A 17,209-nucleotide genomic window follows, 5' to 3' on the forward strand; every position below is an offset into this window, starting at 1 on the left:
CACAGAAGATCTGTGGTTAGTTCTCCAAGATGTTTGGAATAATCTACCAGCCGAGTTCCTTCAAAAACTGTGTGCAAGTGTACCTAGAAGAATTGATGCTGTTTTGAAAGCAAAGGGTGGTCAGACCAAATATTGGTTTGATTTAGATTTCACTTTTGTTCATTCACTGCATTTTGTTAATTGATGATGAAAATAAATGATAAACACTTCCATTTTTTAAAGCATTCTTTGTTTACAGCATTTTCTGACCTGCCTAAAACTTTTGCACAGTACTGTATGTGTGCATTTACCTCTGTTTATCTGCATGAGCTTTTCTCTGCAATGCAAATAGTGCAAAATAGTAGCAAATGATTTTCCGGCAAGGTCAAGCAAACACTGTTTTTATATAATAGTATGTAATCAAACTCAGTAATACTTCTGGCTGCAGCCTTGTTAAAAAGGGTTCACGACAGTGCCACGCGTTTGATTTGTTACACCATGGCCTTCCTGACACAACCCCAAAGGGATTTGTGCCTCTTCCTGGGAGTGAACCAAGGCTCTTTCCTTTGTAAGGCAAATGTGCAAATCACTACATGAAAAATCAGTCTTGCTGTGTTAAAGTGGCTTGGAGCTACATCTGGGCAATATCATGTTAAAAATTTGAGGTGTTCAGAAATCCTGATGGCATGAGAAACTGAGAAAGTAAGAAAGTGGATGACTTTGACTTGTGTGGATAGTGTTATGGGCTTTTTTCTAGGTGAAAAAAGATGAGCAATAAGCATACTGCTGTTTACTGTATTCCTGCATCCTGAGGTGACCTCTTCTCAAAATACAAATGCAGTAACATAATGAATGTGAGAGTGAATGAATAGTGGTATTGTAAAGCGCTTTGAGGGGTTCCGAAAAGCGCTATATAAATGCAATCCATTATTATTATTATTATAATTTTATTCAATTGCCACCATAAACCATACGTCATCTCTGCAAGAATGTATAAAAGAAAACATTGTGGCTTTTTGTTTCTGCCACAATGCCAAGTGATGATAGTATAAGATACTGCTTAGACTAGGCAACCATGTTTAACCATGTATAACAAATTATTCAGTTAACATGGCACTCCAGCTGCCATAATCAATCATGTGTGAGGCAGACAGATTACATATGACAAATCACATCAGGTAGACGTGATTTGTCATATGCTATTGCAAAGGCCAAAACACGGCGAAAAAAACTTTAAATACTGTCCTATAAAACTTTGGAATGAATTACCTTTCAAAATAAAAAACAAACTTTTTAAGTTGAGATTCTTAATAGAATGAGGTGTATATATGGCTGTAACTTAGGAGGTAGAGCGGGGAATCAACTAATCAGCAGGTCTGTCTTGATCTTGGTTCCTCTAGCTTGCATGTCAAAGTATCCTAGGCAAGATACTACACGACAAGTTCGCCCTGATGCATCCATTGGGGTGGGATTCTATCAGCATTAAGTTAAAAGTGCTTTGGTATTAAACAAAAACACTTTAAGGAATGGGTCACTGGGACTTGCATTAAGAAAGTGAATTGAGTGCTCAAATCAGTCGAAAAACACTACGTAAGTACCAGTCCATTTACTTCTTTCATTTTCATCTCAGCTTTCATGGCTGTGTTTTTGTTTCAAATTGATAACATAGCATATACCCATTGAAAGGTCACAAGGTATGAAAGATATGAATTCAAGATATACCTGTGTAGATCCAACAGGACAAGAGTCCTCTTCATCACCTTTTTAGCTAGATTAAAGCCTTAAAAAAAAGCCCATGCCACTCTGATGCGAATGGAATCATCACCTTCATGAGTGGATGTGTACAGAACCCATGAGAACAAATGAGAGAAAAAAAGAGTTTGTCCTCTGGCCATTAAAAAAAACTTGATTTTTAGTGTTAACATGGACATCTGCTGAAATTCTGTTAAGGCTGTACTCAAATTGAATGAAGAGGTTGCTAAACGGTTGGCTTTTTGCTGAAGTTGAAGTGCACTGGTTTTCTACATTGATTCTGTGGTTCTACAGCAACAGCAACAACCAAACTGGTTTTCAGTTGGTCAGAAAGCAGCCCATTCTCTCTCTCATTTTGTCATGTAGCTGCTCAAAAGGCAAATGGATATGGATCCATAAGGAGCAACAAGAAAGAAAATCCATGGTCCATCATCACCTCTAGCTTATTCTCCTCCATGCCCATGATGTGCAATTAACACAGGCAAGACACACGCAGGCCTTCAGTTTTTCCCACATTTCTCCTTAAGGGTTATCAGTGTAATGGTGACCCTAACCACACTAATAATGAAACTGTTTTTAATCAGAAAACACAAATGTATCCAGACACACTCATAAAAATACACACACACAAAAAAGTAGCCAGAAGAAGCTTCATTTCTTCAAGGCATCTGACCAGATGTGAACAACCCCAGCAGATCCACTTACTACAAACAACCACCCAGCAAATGAAACTCATTAGTTTTTTAAAAATCAAACTCAAGTACTTACAGTGGGAAAACAGACTGACAGAAAAAGTGATCAACTTTCTTTTTTCCGGGGATGGCAGTCCATTACACCACCACTAGCAGCCTGAACCACTGATACCAAGGATGGTATCAGTGGCTCTGATAAGCCAGGATGGAACCCTGCTTTCATCTTGTTTACACAAAATTCTGACCCTATCATTCATACGTCACAGCAGAAAGTCGAGACTCACCAGATCAGTCAACATTTTTCAGTCTTGATGAGCCCATGTGAAATCTGGACTCAGTTTCCTGATTTAGTTGGAAGAGCAGGACACAGTGTGGTCTTCTGTTGCTGTAGCACATCTGCTTCAAGGTTCGATGTGTTGTGTGTTCAGAGATGCTCTTCTGCATACCTTAACTGTAACTAGTGGTTATTTGAGTTATTGTTGCATACCTATTCTCCAATACTCAGACAACCAAGCTACATTCAAAGTCCCTTAAATCACCGTTCTTCACCATTTTAATGCTGTTTTTCAACATCAGCAGGTCATCTTAACTGTGTCTACATGCCGAAATGCATTCAGTTGCTGCCATTTGATTGGCTGCTTAGATATTTGCACTAACCAGACAGTTAAACAGATGAATCAAATGATGTGGCTGGTAAGCGTGTAGGTGTTTAATTCCCATCTTCGCATAACCCAGACACTGGCAAATTGATTGATTCCACCTATTAATTTTTTTATTTTCTGTAATCATGTCATGCCTCAATTCAAGCATTCAAGTGCACTCTTTCTATATTACTCCTTCAAATTTTCTTTTTTTTTCTTCCTTTTCAAAATACTGGAGGGTAGAGGTGTGTCTGGAGTAAATTATTAGTTATTTAAAGTCTGTTTTTAGTTTAAGTATTCCCCTATTTCATCAGTAAATTATACATTTGTAGCGTTCTCACTTTTATGGATGCAGCATGTGACCTTAAAAGGATAACACAGCTGTAAATTAATTGCATTATAATTTATTGTAATTGCCACTGTTACCCATAACTTTCTGTAGTGCCATCTACAAAGTGTCAGAGGCTAATGAAAGAATTTAATAGCTCTAATACAAGCTTGTATTCCCATATCATTTCAGCTCCATCTTATCTAAAAAAATTTTATTCCGTCTCAATGTCTGGTCAGGATCACTTACAGCTCATTCTGTCTGGGCCAACTTTTACTAAGCGAGAAGGATTCGGTGATTCATCTGGGGATAAAGTTTGCGACCTTGTAGTTATGGGAGGATTTCTCTACCCTCCAGGCCAACAATAACTGAGAAACTCACTTGAGCGCAAATCTGCCGCTGCTGTATGAAACAGCAATCATTGCCTGCCTGTGAATTTATTTCTGACACTTTTAGCAAGGGCAGACACCGACAGAGCAGGAAGCATCAAACACTGATACATATTTTGGGCACATTCCTATACAGACATATTCAAGCAATTTTAATCGTTCCTCTAAATCAGAAAAGCATTCTTGTAAACCTCACAATGCAACCAGTCTCACTCTGCCTCTTGCTTTCACAGACATTATGTATTCCACACAATGCTGGACGAAGGAACACAGGAAATGAAAAGGCTGACAGAGAAGCAGGTACAGGCGCATCAGGGAGAGGAATGGAGATTAATAGTAGAATATTCAAATGAGGTGTCTGATGCTACTTTGAAATGAGCAAATGTGTTTTTGGGTTTTTTTTATCCACTTAAAATTTGTCAACACTTGAGGAAGTCATGCAAAGAGAAAGAGAGAGGGGAAATTACTGAGCAGTACAAAGTGATACAAGGCTATTCGCAAAAAAGCAAAATGTAAAAAGATTACATGTTTTGAGAAAACACAAACTGAATCTAATGTTAGGTGTGAGAGGTAATGTGACATGTTCTTTGATAAGGACAAATTAGACGTTTCGTTTAGCATTGTTAAAATATGAATTTGTTGAGTCAAGTTGGGTAAAAAATACTGTAATGTGTCTACAATTTATTAAAAATGTGATACTGTCCAAATGTTTACACAAAAGGATTAACACACTATTCAAAACCTGATGTTGACTAGCTATAACGTATCAATAATACAATAATCTACCTTACATGGTAAACGAATCTCGTAGATACCTGATGTAAATGATGTGGTCTATCAGAAAGTTTACAAATTTGCTGATAAGCTTAGTGTTACACTGGGCTACAGCCCTAGACTAAGTTCATTTTAACTAAAATTTAAGGGTTACACCGGTGCCACACATCAGAAGGGTATTTCTACAACGTAAACTCAGGATAGCCAGGCCTTCTTTGCATTTTCTGGCTTGACAAAGTCTAAAACTGCAGCAGAAGCTTTGCTAATTCAGGTCTCCTGCTTCTGGAAATAAGCATAAAAGTGGACGTTTCATGCATCATTTAACTCTCTTTCTTCCACACAAAATGGGTCAATTGAGCATTGCCTACTCCAATCAGAGATATTGTCAAAGGAACAGGTTATTTAAAAAAAACAAAACAAAACTTATATAACAAATAAAATCACGATGCTGTCATGATCCTGGGCCATGTTGGCCCAGTATTCTTAGTTTTCGTGTGTTTTGTGTTTTATTCTGGTTTCTAGGATGTTCTGTTAAGTTGTTCCTTGACTTCGCCTTGTGACTTTTATGCCCTGTGTGCCCCTCTGTGTATCTGTGAGCCCTCGTCTCCCCTCCTTGGGTTTCATTCAATGTTTTCCCCAGCCCGTTTTGTCTGTGCTCTCTCTCTCTCTCTCCTCCTGTCTGAACCTCTGTGTACTTCCTGTTTTACTTTGACAGTCTCTCGTCAGTATGCGTCATGTTGTGTTCACTCCTGCCCTGTCTCGTTACGATTATCTGTGTCAGCTGTGTTCCCCATGTGCTCCCACTTCCCTCGTTAACCCTCTGTGTATTTATGTGCGCGTCTCCCTCAGTTCTGTGTCGCGTTCTCCCTCATCCGTGTGTTTCTCCGTATAATTCTAATTTGGGGTGTCTTGGTTGCCAATTGGTCCCGTTCATGTCTTTGTCTCTTCTCTGTTTCCTTACCTCAGTGTCTCCCAGTTAAGTAAGTCTTGTCTTCATGTTTGTTTGCCCATCAGTCTCCAAGTTTAGTTGCCTGTTCTCTCAGTCATGTCTCCTCTCATCCCTTGCTCTTTTGCCCTCACTCTCTCCTCCCTCTGTTTCCTGTATATAGTCAGTCTGCATCTCAATGTGTGTATTTCTTGTACTTCCTGTTTTACTTTGACAGTCTCCTGTCCTGTATGCATTATATTTAGTTTTGTCCCGTCTCATCTGTTAGATTGTGTCCAGCTGTGTTCCCCAGGTTGCTGTTAGTTTAGTTTTCTAGTTCCTTCCAGTTTGTTTTTATTTATTTATTATTTATTTTTAATTTCATAATCCAGCAATAAAACTGTGCTGATTGTAGTTCCACCTGCAAGTCTGCATTTTGGGTCCTAATCTTTACCGCTTTAACCACCACATGACGGGTCTGTTCAGTTCTGACAGCATCATGAACGAAATGTGGAAATTGTGTTAGCTTTTCACTAGATCAAAGTGAAATTAATTGGAATGATTTTATATTGTCATTAATAAACAGCCTACAACTATAACTGGTCAGTTGTCTAATCTGTGCTTGTAACATTTATAAATTTTCTGCCACACCAGCTGAATGTATGCGTTCTTGAGAACCATTCAGTGGTTTTTGTAAGAATTTGTGATAGCATAGAGGTTCCAAATGATTTTAAACTGAAGCCCTGAAAATAACCTGCTCCCAAACAGGTTGTGTGTTCAGCATAAGTTACCATGGTGATCCAGCAAGGCACAAAGACAGCCCAAAGTGAGCCACCGGTGTGACACTGAAAACTCTGGCTTTAAGTTCAACATACCTCACTAATCAATTAATCCCACTTCATAATACAGCCCTCAGGGCTTTAGCCTAATGTCACATTAGGGCAGCTATGGATAAGCAACCACTTGTGTGCAGCATTGCTGTGGCAAGATTTGCATGGAAGTGAGACAATACACACGGAGGAACTGGAGACAATTAAACAGAAAATGTTTGGAAAATATGGAAATATGTATTTTGACATAAGTGGTTTAAACCTTTTACTGACTTAAAAGGTACCCCCCCACCCAAGAGTTAGAAAAGGAAAAGGTCATTCCACGAAACAGTGACATCAATAACATCTAATATGAGCCATGTAAGCATTAAAACGACAGGAACAAGGATTTTAACTCTCAAGAAATCTGTGCCGTGGAACAGATTGGACGAATGTACATAAATCCACAAGCACTTTGACCAGGAGACAGGAGTTCATGTTCCACTAAAGAGAGCCTATTTTTAGATTCAATTCAGAAACTCTAGAAGAAAAAGGAAGTAATAAAAGAGCTGATTGATTTTACTTTGCTCAGAGATGTATTTTTTCTCTGTCCCAAATGCTTACCTATATCAAGAATAACAATGCAAATTAAATTTGTATTTATATTTATATAAATATATTTACATTTCTGAATTAATTTATATTTAATTTGAGTTCTTCACAAGGCAGATGTTAAAGGATAAGTCTTAAGATAAAAGTGAGTATCATTCATGATTTTAAAGAGGCTGAAATGTTTGCAAGTTGGTGATCTGAGTTCATAATCTCCTATATCTCTCTTTATATATTCTAATTTCATTGTCAATACACTCATATCTGACATTAATTTAAATGATTTATACATGAAAGCTTTAAAACACAGGGAAGAAGATAGTGTGGTGTGATTTAAATGTGTATCTGAATATCCGAAGGGTACTTGTCATATTTGTGCAATATATATATAAAACACCCAGCACGCCCCTGCGGGCGGTTTATCCTTCAAGCTCGGGTCCTCTACCAGAGGCCTGGGAGCTTGAGGGTCCTGCGCAGTATCTTAGCTGTTCCCAGGACTGCGCTCTTCTGGACAGAGATCTCCGATGTTGTTCCCGGGATCTGCTGGAGCCACTCGCCTAGCTTGGGAGTCACCGCACCTAGTGCTCCGATTACCACGGGGACCACCGTTACCTTCACCCTCCACATCCTCTCGAGCTCTTCTCTGAGCCCTTGGTATTTCTCCAGCTTCTCGTGTTCCTTCTTCCTGATATTGCTGTCATTCGGAACCGCTACATCGATCACTACGGCCGTCTTCTTCTGTTTGTCTACCACCACTATGTCCGGTTGGTTAGCCACCACCATTTTGTCCGTCTGTATCTGGAAGTCCCACAGGATCTTAGCTCGGTCATTCTCCACCACCCTTGGGGGCATCTCCCATTTTGACCTCGGGACTTCTAGGTTATACTCGGCACAGATGTTCCTGTACACTATGCCGGCCACTTGGTTATGGCGTTCCATGTATGCCTTGCCTGCTAGCATCTTGCACCCTGCTGTTATGTGCTGGATAGTCTCTGGGGCATCTTTACACAGCCTGCACCTGGGGTCTTGCCTGGTGTGATAGACCCCAGCCTCTATGGATCTTGTACTCAGAGCTTGTTCTTGTGCTGCCATGATTAGTGCCTCTGTGCTGTCTTTCAGTCCAGCTTTGTCCAGCCACTGGTAGGATTTCTGGATATCAGCCACCTCCTCTATCTGCCGGTGGTACATACCGTGCAGGGGCCTGTCCTTCCATGATGGTTCCTCGTCTCCCTCCTCTTTCTTGGGTTTCTGCTGCCTGAGGTATTCACTGAGCACTCGGTCAGTTGGGGCCATCTTCCCAATGTATTCTTGGATGTTCCTTGTCTCATCCTGGACTGTGGTGCTGACACTCACCAGTCCCCGGCCCCCTTCCTTCCGCTTAGCGTACAGCCTCAGGGTGCTGGACTTGGGGTGAAACCCTCCATGCATGGTCAGGAGCTTTCTTGTCTTTATGTCAGTGGCTTCTATCTCCTCCTTTGGCCAGCCTATTACCCCAGCAGGGTACCTGATCACGGGCAGGGCGTACGTGTTGATGGCCCGGATCTTGTTCTTACCATTCAGCTGACTCCTCAGGACTTGCCTGACCCTCTGCAGGTACTTGGTGGTTGCAGCCTTTCTAGCGGCCTCTTCATGGTTCCCATTTGCCTGCGGGATCCCCAGGTACTTGTAACTGTCCTCTATGTCTGCAATGTTGCCTTCTGGTAGTTCAATCCCCTCAGTTCTGACTACCTTCCCTCTCTTTGTTACCATCCGACTACACTTCTCCAGTCCGAACGACATTCCAATGTCATTGCTGTATAGCCTGGTAGTGTGGATCAGTGAATCGATGTCTCGTTCACTCTTGGCATACAGCTTGATGTCATCCATGTACAGGAGGTGGCTGACAACTGCTCCGTTCCGTAGTCGGTATCCGTAGCCAGTCTTGTTAATGATCTCACTGAGGGGGTTCAGGCCTATGCAGAACAGCAGTGGGGACAGAGCATCTCCTTGGTAGATCCCGCACTTGATGGTAACTTGTGCTATGGGCTTGGAGTTGGCCTCTAGTGTTGTACGCCACATCCCCATTGAGTTCCTGATGAAGGCTCTTAGGGTCCCATTGATCTTGTACAATTCTAGGCATTCCAGTATCCAGCTGTGGGGCATTGAGTCATAGGCCTTCTTGTAATCAATCCAGGCAGTGCACAGGTTGGTCAGTCTGGTCTTGCAGTCTCGGCTGATTGTTCTGTCTACCAGTAGCTGGTGTTTTGCACCTCTGGTATTCTTGCCAATTCCTTTCTGTGTCCCGCTCATGTATTGACCCATGTGCCTGTTCATCTTAGCCGATATGATGCCTGACAGGAGCTTCCATGTAGTACTGAGGCAGGTTATTGGTCGGTAGTTGGAGGGGACCGCTCCCTTCTTGGGGTCCTTGGGGATCAGGACCGTCCGACCTTCGGTTAGCCATTCCGGGTGTCTCTCGTTAACTAGCAGCTGGTTCATTTGTGCTGCCAGACGCTCGTGGAGTGCAGTCAGCTTCTTCAGCCAGTAGGCGTGAACCATGTCGGGCCCTGGTGCTGTCCAACTCTTCATACTGGAGACCCTTTCTTGGATATCTGCCACTGTGATGGTTACTGGACCCTGTTCAGGGAGGTCGCTGTGGTCTGCCCTCAGATCCACTAGCCACTGAGCATTGCCGTTATGGGTTGCATCCTTCTCCCATATGCTCTTCCAGTATTGCTCCGTCTCCAGCCTTGGTGGTGCTGTTCTCTTATTGTTCCCTTGCCACTGAGAGTACACCTTTGCTGGTTCTGTGGAGAACAGCTGGTTTATTCTCCTGCCTTCTATCTCTCTGGTGTACCTCCTCAAGCGGCTGGCCAAGGCTGTGAGTCTTTGCTTGGCAGTTTCCAAGGCCTCAGGTATGGACAGCTTGCTGTATTTCTTAGGCACCTTATTTGTCGCACCTTTCTGCAACTCTGTTAGTTGGCTAACCTCCCTCCGTGCTACTTTGATCTTGCCCTCTAGCCTCCTTCTCCATGGAGGGTACTGCCCCTTGTGGCTGTTCAACTTGTAGCCAAGCATCTCACTGATCACTGTTGCCGTATTGTAGATCAGCTTGTTAGTGTCGGTAATCGTGGTTGTAGGTATTGCCCGTAGTGCTGCATTAACATCATCTAGCAGACCTTCTGAGGGTACTTCACGTAATCTTGGTAACCGGCTACGGGGGATCCAGGTTTCAAGCTTGGCCATGATCCTATTTTTCAGGTCAGTTCCTCTCACACTCAACGATCCTTCTCCTATCGCACTTGGGGCTATGTACCCAATCTCGGGTGGGGGTGATGATATCTCCCCCCTGACCTGGCGTCCTGACTCCTCCTTGCCGTAGCATTTGTGTTGTACCTCGTCAATCTCTAGCTGTGAGAGCAGTCCCTTCTTTCGAATGTTGGAACACTGAGCTACTAGTTGTTTCGCCGTCATTGTGGATGTTGGGTATCGAAGAATCCATAGGTCCCTCATCCTATTCATGTAGCCCCTTCCGCCGGGGTTACTTGCGTAGTAGCATTCCAACAATATATATATATATATATATATATATATATATATATATATATATATATATATATACACACACACACACACACACACACACACACACACACACACACACACACACATATAAATTGCAGTAAGTATTACTGGAGGTTAGCATAATCTTTTTTTTTTTTTTTTTTTTTTTTTACTAAAAAAAAAAAGGTTAGCATAATCTAAGGCATTTTGTTTGAATGGTCAGCATGTAATTTTTTTTTTTTTACTAGGATAAGAATGCTTTTAAAAGCATATGCACCTGAAAAAGGTTACAATCGTTGAAAAAAAACAAAACCCAGCATTATATTGGATCCTATACATTTAAACCAAGTGGAAAACTTACCATTGAAGTTGACAGCGCGGATGTGGTTGAGTAGCTCTTTACCATCGATATTGTTGGCCATCCGTGGACAGAGGCCTGGGTATCCGTAGCAGAGCTCCCGGTGCATGCGGTGCAGAGCGTGGGCCATGGCATACACTGCATCCATCACAAACTGAACCTTTCCCTCTTGTTCATAACTGGAGTCACGGCCAACTTTTTCTAAACCTGAACAAGAAGAAGAAAAGATGTGCTTAAAAGGGAGAGAAGGAATATTAGAAGTAAGATAAAGCACATTAACTCCCAGGGGACTCGTTTTAGGTAACAATCAAGGTATGGAAATCCATAGCAACATACATTCCACCTGCGTCTACCTCTCATAACAGATCAGCGGGGAGCTATAGGGAAAAACTTGTGTGCAATGATATAAAGTTACAGCATACAGAAGTAGATTTCTTTAGGCCATGTATCATCCATCACCCCACATGAACTGAAAAAAGGAATCATATGCTTCAGGTACGAGATGCTACGGTTGTGTGGTGAATGGCATTTGATGCTTTGGGTAAATGTGAAACTTATTCATGGCCTTAAATGACTTTATGATAATCATTCTGCAGTCTCGCCTTGAGTCTGTTCTAATAGGGAAGCCTGGCACCTGACCTGTATAGCCAGTCGTGTGCCTACTGTCGTCTTCACAGTGCCAGGCCATCACCATTTGTCACAGCTTTTGCTTCTGTTTGTGCTTTGTCTTCTGTATAGCCCATTTATGTCCTATTATATTCCATGTACACCATAAAAAAGCCAATAGTCAAGTGGTGACAGAAAAATAGAAATGTATAATGCAGGTGAAACAAGATCTACAATAATGGCACCAAAGCACGTAGAGGAAAGTGGGCAGCGGTTGGCTCCAGAAGGACTGAAGAAAGAGATGAAAGAAAGACAACAGGTAAGAAATAAAACGAAAAAGAGAGTTTAGATGAAGAGAAACTTTAAAGGAATGAAGAGAGACCAAATGAGAGATGAAATCTTTGTGCAAGACAGGTTGACCAGTAGACAGGCAACGGGGCACTCAGCATGACAATGACAAATAACTCCTCTCAGTCCATTCTCGCCCTGGTAGCAAAGAAAGAACAACATGTTCCTTCTTTACATCTTCTGAACCACTGATAATGGCATTTCTGTGTATACAGGAAAGGCAAGAAAGTGTCTGGTGGGGACAAAATAGACTTTATCCTCTTTCCGACTAGTCACACAACCATGTGTTGAGCCTTGACATGTTTAATTTACTTATAAGTCTCTACTTTTGGCTTCACATACAGTTATTAGTCTTCAGTGTATACTACCATTTAGCTCTGCTTTCTGAGCTTATCTTACTGCTGCAGCCTTATTAGTTACTGCAGATTAATGTTTAGGTTCATAAGCTGCTGATGAATATTTGAATACTTACATCTGGTCTTTATGCTTGCATGCATGTACAAAATACATGCATGCATACAATCCCTGCCCTGACATAAATATGTGCCAATGCTCAAAAGCATGCAAATGGTCTCCCAACTGCATTTTCTTTGAGCGGATTTTATGTAATGACTCATTAGCATAATGAGCTAATGAAAAAAGAAGAGAGTGAAAACCTCCTTGATGCATTAAGATGAAAATCAGTAATTGAGTGTAACATTCATTTTCTCTGTTTTCATCAAAAAGTTCAAAGAGTGGAACCACATAACATCCTACGTTCATTATCTTCCTTTCTCACACGATATCTGACTTTATGTGATATATTCTTTGTTCTTGTTTCTCTATCCTTATCTCTCGCTTCGACCACATTCTCTCATATTCTCTCTTTCTGTCCTACCCCTCCGTTTGGTTACTAAATCTACTGCATCTATCTTGGCTATGTTCACTCTTTTTTTCCTTTTCTTTTTTTCTTTAAAAGCAGCAGTCACCTTCAGGCAACACAAACCGAATCAAAACCCATCTGGGCTGAGCTGAATTAACAAGACCAGAGGCACCCAGAATCAATATGAGCATCCATAAGGAATTAATGGGGTCCCCTGAATAAAATCCAATCCACAGTTATGGAAGGCTGTAGGGTGCTTTGTATGCATGTCCTTATTCGTGTGTTTGTTGGTGCCTGTGGTGATGGGTAAGAACCCCAGCAGGAAATTAGTTAGCATTTTCTCCGGGCCACTGTGGTCCAGCCATACAGCTGATCACAATGCTGGCCTAAGAGTTGAACTTTGATAGTAAACAGGAGCACTGTAATGTGTGCATATGTGTGGAGAGAGGAAAAAGACAGAGAACAAAGTACGCAGAAAGTACAAGTCTCTATCTTTCAACTGTAATGAAAATCTGTTCTTTTTTGATCCTGCAAAGAGGGCTAACACAATAAATTTTTTTTTTGGGGGGGGGGTTCTGCAGCACCCTGTTTTCTGTTACCTGTTTGGACACTCTCCCTCATGCTGAGGCAACTATTCAAACCTGTGGGTATTTATTTCATGACCTGTACACTGCTGGGTGGAGGAGGGTGCTTTCGGCAATATTGATTTTGTGTGTATATACGATGATGATCCGCCCGGCTTGAAAAAAATGCACATGTGGACAACTACCTGCCTGAGGTGTCAGACTGAAACTGGGGGTAAAAACCCACTGAGTTATTTCCTAAAAAGTATGGGGAAAAAAGGAAAAAAAAAAACAACTTGTTGCTCAGAGCTGGCAGATATGCTGTTATGTGTATTACTGCCCTTAATTTGACATTTCATTAGAAAAGCAGCTGCACAAATCACATAACCTTTATTTATCCACAAAAGCATTCACCTTTTGGCCAACAACCTGCTCAACATTCATAAATACACACATTCACAGCTCAGTAGTCACTGAAAGAGAAGAGAGCTTTTCTCATTAGCATCTCAAATTCTGGCCACAAGCCCAGTTTTTGAATCTCACAGCCAGAGCTACAGTCCTGTGCAATAGTCCTGAGTCACCCCTCATTTCTTTATATTTTGCTTCTAAAGAGTCAGACGTTCTTGTAATTTTGAAGTGAACAATGTTTCTCCAGGCTTTCTGTCTGCCTTTCAACACTTTTCTTTGGACATTAGCTGTTTGTTTAGTCCAGTCCTTGTATTTTACCATTGTTAGAGGAATATATGTTTTTTGTTTCCTGAACCACTTAACAATGTTCTATGAGGACAAAAAGAATCCCAAACTTAAAAGATGAACCAGCGTTGTGTCTACACATCAGGCAATGAATGACGAACCAGTTTAAATCGTATACTTAGGCACAGCCTGTTGCAAAAAGTATCTACAGTGATCAAGAGTATCTGAAAGATCCAGTAACAATCTGGCACAGGACCTGAGAGATGCATCTGGCCCTCAGATCCATCTGCTGTTTACGGAAGCTTCATCAGGAATGGTTTCAGTCAAAGGGTGGCTGTCAAGAAGCCAAGTACCTAGTACCATCAGGTTTTGATCCACCATGCAATATCATCTTGATCTTAAACACACTGCCAGTCATGGACACGTACACAGAAAAACACACAATTGAACATTGCCAGTCATGGATTGGCCTCCCTAGAGTCTGGACATCAACATTATTAAAGCAATGTGGGATTATCTTGACGGAACGGAACAAAAAGGAGCCAACACCTGGAGAATGTCCTTAGGACTTTGAATGTCCTTCAGGAATCCTGGCGAATTATTTCTGAAGACTAAAGAAATGACAAGAAAGCTGACTTACTGAGTTCAAGCTGTGTTAACAAATAAACGTAGTCATACCAAATCTCAACTTTCAAGCTTGTTAGAATTGCATGCATGTTTGAACATGTTTCAATAAATCATTGCACCTATTTCCTATTTCCCAATTTCTTTTGCTGATTTCCCTTTCATTTTGTTTGCTAAAAGAATATTTACAAATCACATTTGATTGGTGTCAGGCTAGTATGCATCAAACTATACTACTAAAACCCAAAAGTTTCTTAGAGCTTTTAAAGTCTTGTCTTGCCCTGAGGTTACTCTGGTAACAGCCTCTGTAATGTGACTGATTCTCGTAAGCTCACTTGAATCCTGATGTGTGCAGCAGGGTGAGGTACACCACATTCAACTGACTGTGATGTCTGTGAAAACAAAACCCAAAAAGAAAAGTGCAGCAAGGTGAAACAAATGTATCTGTGTGGCTAAGTGATGTGATGGGAGTCCATTTATTGTTCTTGTAACCAAATTCAAGGAAATTAGAACAGAACAGAGTGAAAATTGATTCAACATTAAATAGAAACACTGTAAGTTAAAACCCGATTGTATTTTATCCACTTATATCCACCAGGTAAAAAGTACAAAAAAAGTATATCATTTAAATTACAGGCTGACATACAGTGTATGGCCCAGCTACACACAACACCTAGAGAAGCTGCTCAGGCATGGAAGCCCATGCTATGAGAAGTGTGTGGTGCATAGTTTGTGTGCTGATGTTAATGCCAGGAGAAGTCTGGAACTCTACAGTCAATCAGCAGTTCATATAATGGAGTCCATATAGTGTAAGTAAGCACTTATCGGGGCGGGGTTTTGTTGTTGTTGTTGTTGTTGTTGTTGTTGTTTTTTGAATATTCACTCCCCATACTGCACATATTCAATTTTTTTAGGTTTATTTACTATTCCTAACATTTCCTCAGCCAGCAAGGAGTGCAGAAAGGTGAATATGTTCAGCCATAGTGCATCAAGATGACTTTAAGCAAAGGAAAGACAGACAGAAATGCCATGTTTTATTCATTCCATTAATCTCATTGGTGTAGTGAAAAGCTGAATCACTCATTAAGATGGTTGGCAAGCACATAAACAGCAACGTGTATACATGCACAGGAATGCAAAAAAGAAAGAATAGAGTCAAGCGCCTTTAGAACTGGTCAGCTGTGAGATACAGTTAAGAAACCTGTGTTTCTAAGAAGAGTGCATTTTGAAATATACCTAGACAGCCTCCCAAGTCAACAAAAGTACCTTGAGCTGTCTAACGTTCCACCATAATTACAGATCTAATTATGCTAATAGTCTACAAACAAAGCTAAACAAGACATTAATTAGTAAGCCCTTTCACAGCAACATACCTTTAAATAACACGTCTGGCAGTGGTGCACTGAAAGTACATCTTTTTAGCAACAGTTGTGCAGCTCTTAGAAAACAAACTGTGGTCAGTGACCATTCACAAGAAAGAAGAAAGACACCTGAAAAGGGCAAAGAGTCTTTTCAAGTGGTTTCACAATTTAGATAAAAATAGCGGCATGTTTTTTAGACGCTTTGGCCTTTAAAAAAAAATAAAAAATGAAATACAAGACTGCTAAATGCTGTCTTTTCTTCTCTCCAGATTTGTGCCTCATTGCATGTAACTTGTGTTTTATGTCTTTCTGAACATTAAAACATCTCCTTTTAATGCATCGCTACAAGTACGCATGCAGTTGTTGGCATTCAGCATTTGTGCAAATTCTCATTCAGAGAAAAAAAAAAGCACAACCAAGTAATGAAAGTATTGTACTTTGAGCCATAGATCAACATGCCATGTAATAATGAGAATTTCTCTCTGCTATTCTTATGAGATGTGAAATGACACGATGCATCATTAATCAGTATATCGCAAGAAAATGCAATCGTGCCTTGAGACAGTTAAATGACTGTTGCTGTTATGAGTAGTGCTAACTGGGAAAACACTACCGTGTCTGTTTCCTGGGATTGCGTCAGGTGTTGAAACCGGAGCAACGGGTGTGTGTGTGTGTGTGCGTCTGAGTGTGTGCAAAGTACAATACAATACAGCTTTTATTGGATGTGTCTGCCCATTGTCTGCAGCCAGTAACAGTGTGTGATATGTATGAAATCCACCCATTTAGTCTCTGCACGTTATGTGAGCAGGTGCAAAATCAGAACTAGAGATTTAGCTGAGGCTTTAAGACCCAATTACGATATTCAATATTTAATGTAGTGCAGTCTTGTTTTTGTATCAGTGTGGAAAACAGGAGACAACAATAAAGGTGAAGTGGAGGCAGAGAAAGTGATGACTGGACAAAATGTTTGCTTGCTGAAGTGAATTTGCACACTTTATTCCATTTTGTAGCCAGCAGCTGCTAAATGCAATTCAGCCTTTCTGTTCACTGTTAATGACATCAGAGACCACAGGCAACTTAGTTGGTTGGCGCCTTGGTAAACGAGGATTTGCACTGAAAACTCTGGGAGGCAAAAGGACAGATAAAAAGTAACTTTCGTGTCTCATCCAAGATCTGCAATCCGAAAAGAAAAAACAAAAATGCATGAGCAAGCAATCTCCATATCTGCCTCCAAGTCATTTTCATATTTCGTGGTTGATTATTTGTTCTTGTTACATAGGCACTCGGGCCGACTGCTGTGATCTGATTCTAGATCTGTACAAATTCATTACTCATCTTGGTTCTGTTTAATAA

General features: G+C 41.0%; 1 protein-coding gene across 6 annotated transcripts in view; it reads right to left on the reverse strand.

The window, feature by feature from the left end:
• The window catches only part of grm8a (glutamate receptor, metabotropic 8a), a 323,575-nt gene that overhangs the window by 55,300 nt on the left and 251,066 nt on the right, over nt 1-17,209 (reverse strand). For all 6 annotated transcript variants that reach the window (XM_082511551.1, XM_082511554.1, XM_082511552.1 and 3 more), the window contains one exon: nt 10,803-11,006. In XM_082511551.1, the coding sequence (XP_082367677.1) occupies nt 10,803-11,006 (204 nt within the window). The remainder of the gene's footprint in view (nt 1-10,802; nt 11,007-17,209) is intronic.

This window comes from Aulonocara stuartgranti (genome assembly GCF_965226115.1).
Source record: "Aulonocara stuartgranti genome assembly, chromosome: 17".
Taxonomy (NCBI): domain Eukaryota; kingdom Metazoa; phylum Chordata; class Actinopteri; order Cichliformes; family Cichlidae; genus Aulonocara; species Aulonocara stuartgranti.